The 3625-nt window shown below is 44.3% G+C and overlaps 1 protein-coding gene across 1 annotated transcript; it reads left to right on the top strand.

Annotated features, from left to right (window-relative positions):
- Positions 1-260: 260 nt before the first annotated feature.
- LOC138851749 (mucin-5AC-like) lies at positions 261-1934 on the top strand. Its single transcript, XM_070081186.1, has 5 exons — positions 261-345; positions 422-493; positions 869-1396; positions 1471-1661; positions 1736-1934. Exons 2-5 carry the CDS (start codon positions 422-424, stop codon positions 1857-1859), a joined length of 915 nt encoding a protein of 304 aa, XP_069937287.1. The 5' UTR covers positions 261-345; the 3' UTR covers positions 1860-1934.
- Positions 1935-3625: the final 1691 nt, after the last annotated feature.

Raw genomic sequence — 3625 nt, 5'->3', positions numbered from 1 at the left:
ATGGTGGGGTGGGGTGGGTGGGTGGGTGATGGTGGGGGTGGGGTGGGGAGTGATGGTGGGGGTGGGGTGGGGAGTGATGGTGGGGTGGGGTGGGGGGTGATGGTGGGGTGGGGTGGGTGGGTGGGTGATGGTGGGGGTGGGGTGGGGAGTGATGGTGGGGGTGGGGTGGGGGGGGGGTGATGGTGGTGGTGGGGTGGGGGTTGGGGGTTGGGGTGACGGTGGGGGTGGGGTGGGGTGGGGGGTGAGCCAGTGAGGGAGGTGTTGAGGTGAGGTAGTAGTATTGGTCTAGTCAGTTCACTCTTCATCCTCGTCACTTAAACACCTTCCACAGTTTTATCCATTAAAGTGAGTTTATTTTATTATTTAGTTATTTTTATTATGTTTTCTTTACCATACTTATCGTTTAATTCTTTACCAACAGATGGCTTACTCGACGAGTTTGTTCGTTCTTGTGCTGGTGTCCGTAACACTGGCTGCGGAATTCGCTACTCAAGTACGTCCTTAGCATTTTAAATGATTCTTGTATTCCAAGTATTATACTGATATTTAATTAACTTGATTATTTTAAGTTGTGTAGACAAATTCTTTTAGTTATAACTTTATCCATTCTACATAAGCTTCTCCCCTTCTGTCCTTCCAGTCCTGAAACTTCGTTATTTGGATATGGGTTCCAAATCCACTAACTACTCGACGGATCTTAACCAGCCAGTAATTTATAAATTGTTTCCTTTAGAACTTAATGCAGCTAAACTCCCTAAATATACTTTACCCGTCTTTAGGCATAACTCTCATCCCACTTTAACTTCTCGAAATCTCTAACTCTGAATTCCTTAAATGTTTTCTTCTACAATGAACTTTTATCACTCAGGCTACTTACACACCACCAAGTCCCATCTCTCCTTCCGGTGGTTTTGGAGGCAACATTGGTATTGCACAAAATCTCCCATCTGGCCAAACTGGAGCCCCAGTAACTAGTGGCAACATCGGTCCCGTAACTAGTGATGCAGAACTTCGTAGAGAGGGAACCAGCAGTGGCTCTGCCTCCAGTGGTAGAAGTTCCAACATCAGAGACTCTGTAACTGGGAACAGGTTCATCAGTAGCGACTCTTCAGACTTCCTGAGCGGTAACCGCTTTGTTAAGAGTCCTGGTAGTCTTCCTACATTCGTCAGTGGTGACAGCACTAGTCGACGAATTACTGGGGGTCCAGGTGTTGCCGGTGGTCAGAGGGTGTCTGGAAGCGGTCAGGTTAGCCGGGCAGACTTCCTAATAACGCCAACTGTGACTCGGCTTGTGACAATTGACAGATTTGTTACCCTCACTGACCTAGCATTCCACAGCGTAGCGGTGACTCTCACATCGCTGACCGTACAGACTGTTGCTGCTGGAACAAGAGTGGTAGGTACTTGGTCTACCATTATGTAATAATTTCAGTGTTACGAGGTTCAATGACTAATTTAAACCTTCTCCAGGTTGTAGCAACACCCGTGGACGAACGTATCGCTCTTCAGACAACTGTTGTCTTCAGACCTTCATCAGTGACTTTGACTGAAGTGAAGTCTGACTTCAGAATAGTTACTGAAGTGTCGGTAGATCATGTGACAATCACTCATACTTCATACATCATAAGTCAATCGACATACACTACTACTGCCACTCAAGCGTATGTATCACTTCTTATCTTTAATTCAAAACTCCAGGAATTTCTGACTTCTAAATCAATCTTATTTCTTGCAGACTGACCTACACATCAACACTTGTCCGGACAAATATACGTACCGAAAGAACGACGTTCACTGATTTTCAGACAATAACAGATACTGTCTACTTCGGCGGCAGCTACGGTTCAACGTCGCCTTGAGTTAGAAGAAAGATGCTATTAATTTCCATGTCTACATAATTTGCATAAATATATATAATGCCTAAAAGTTCCTTATTTACATACCAGTTTTTTTTTTCCTATATCCAATGACTGGTTAGTATTCTAAAACCACTACTATAAATACTTCAGGAAATTTAAACTTTTATCTTTTTTTTTTCCTTCAGCCTACAAATTCCTAATTAAATCTAGTCCCCATATTCCCACTAATCCTCAACACTGTATAGCCCACTTTCTTTAGTGCTCCTTTTCATTATTCCTAATATTCCTCTGGTCATTGACTACCCTCTCAGTAGGTTTAAAAAATTTTTCCTCAATTTCCCTTCTCTCAAACTTTAGGTTTTAAGCAACCTAGTTTTGGACACCAGGGTATGCACCATCCTTACGTACTAATCAAAACGAGCAAGGAAGGGAAGGCTCTAGAACTTTAAAGCTGAATTAGTTAGTACACATCCCTCTATTGGGAAGTTGTAGCAGTGGAGGTTCTTTCGGTAATCTCTCCACACCTAAATACCAATCACCCCACGACTTTTGCATGCTCAGCATTTGAGATTCGCCTCTGAAATAGCTATAGCATACTCCTAAAGTAAAATTCCTAGACGCTGTTGAGGAAATCTAGATTTGGAGAATTTTTGGCTCCAGAGCCAAAATGCCTTATTTAAATTTCCCCTCCAGCCCTATATAATAAAGTTTAGTGCACTACCATAACCCACTGAGGTCGTAGATAGCGCTTACCATGGCATTTACAGCCTGGGGGCAGCGCTGTATAGCCCTTGTGGCTTAGCGCTTCTTTTTGATTATAATAATACAGCCTGGGGATATGCCAATCCACCTTCAGTCTCAAAAGGCAGCCTTAAGTTGACTCTGGAGGCTGCCTGTCAGTACTGGGAGGCAGATGCCTAAAGGGCAATTGAGTTGTGGGCTTCTGCCCACCCTCTGTAGATGGGGTCAGCAAAACTTTGGTTAACCAACAAGCCAAGATATGATGCAGGTAAAGTTATACTAAGCACTTGTTAAAGTAGAATAAAATGCAGGTTGTTAGGAAATAGGAAAGTTGGCTATATTTTGAAATACTTCGCCTACACAGTAAGCTCTAGATTATGGAAAATTGGTAGCAGTAGGAGACAGACCAATTTCTTCACCCTAGAACACTTGGTTTGGAAGTCTTCACCTCTCCCCCCTACTGACCACTTCAAATGCATAAATAATTGAATGACTTAACCTGTCTGCACTTCAAACTTTTACCTTTGCAGATACTGCAACACAATGGTATCTTCGCACGAAAAAAACTCCACCTCCGAGACCACTCGGATTTGAGGTGACCTCACTCATTCCTTCCACTAGTGGCATACTTCATCTTCAATCTCGAGGGGGGGGGGGGGAACTCCTTGGTATGGTGAAGTCTCTTGGTCTGAGGAATTTGATAATTTGTCTCCTTCCTCAGACTGAACCTATTACTCCCCCTTCACCCCAATCCTCCCTTCCCTACTCAACCCTCCATCCCATTGGCAGCCTCTTGTGTCCACCCCTCTGGCATTATGGTTTCTAGGTAGGGAAAGTGTGCCAGGGTTCATGCTCCATAGTTTAGTGTTAGTTTGTCGTGGAATCTTGATTATCTGGAGGTGCCCTGCTCCACTCCATCACATCCAGATTTCTGGGATGTGGGGGTGGGGTGTCCTGCAGGTGATGGGTATCTCCAGATACTGCCTGTTGGTTCTGGCAGGTGGCTTTCAGAGAGTTTGACTACC

This window comes from Cherax quadricarinatus, unplaced genomic scaffold, assembly GCF_038502225.1.
Source record: "Cherax quadricarinatus isolate ZL_2023a unplaced genomic scaffold, ASM3850222v1 Contig1921, whole genome shotgun sequence".
In the NCBI taxonomy this organism is placed as follows: Eukaryota; Metazoa; Arthropoda; class Malacostraca; order Decapoda; family Parastacidae; genus Cherax; species Cherax quadricarinatus.
The sequence above is the reverse complement of the archived record's forward strand: the minus strand, read 5'-3'. Positions and strand labels throughout refer to the sequence as shown.

What these genes read in the sequence shown, in the direction of transcription:
- LOC138851749 (XM_070081186.1), top strand. Translation starts at nt 422, where the DNA reads ATGGCTTACTCGACGAGTTTGTTCGTTCTTGTGCTGGTGTCCGTAACA. An exon ending in CTGCGGAATTCGCTACTCAA is followed by an intron (nt 494 to 868) that starts GTACGTCCTTAG and finishes TTTATCACTCAG; the next exon opens with GCTACTTACACACCACCAAG. An exon ending in TTGCTGCTGGAACAAGAGTG is followed by an intron (nt 1,397 to 1,470) that starts GTAGGTACTTGG and finishes AACCTTCTCCAG; the next exon opens with GTTGTAGCAACACCCGTGGA.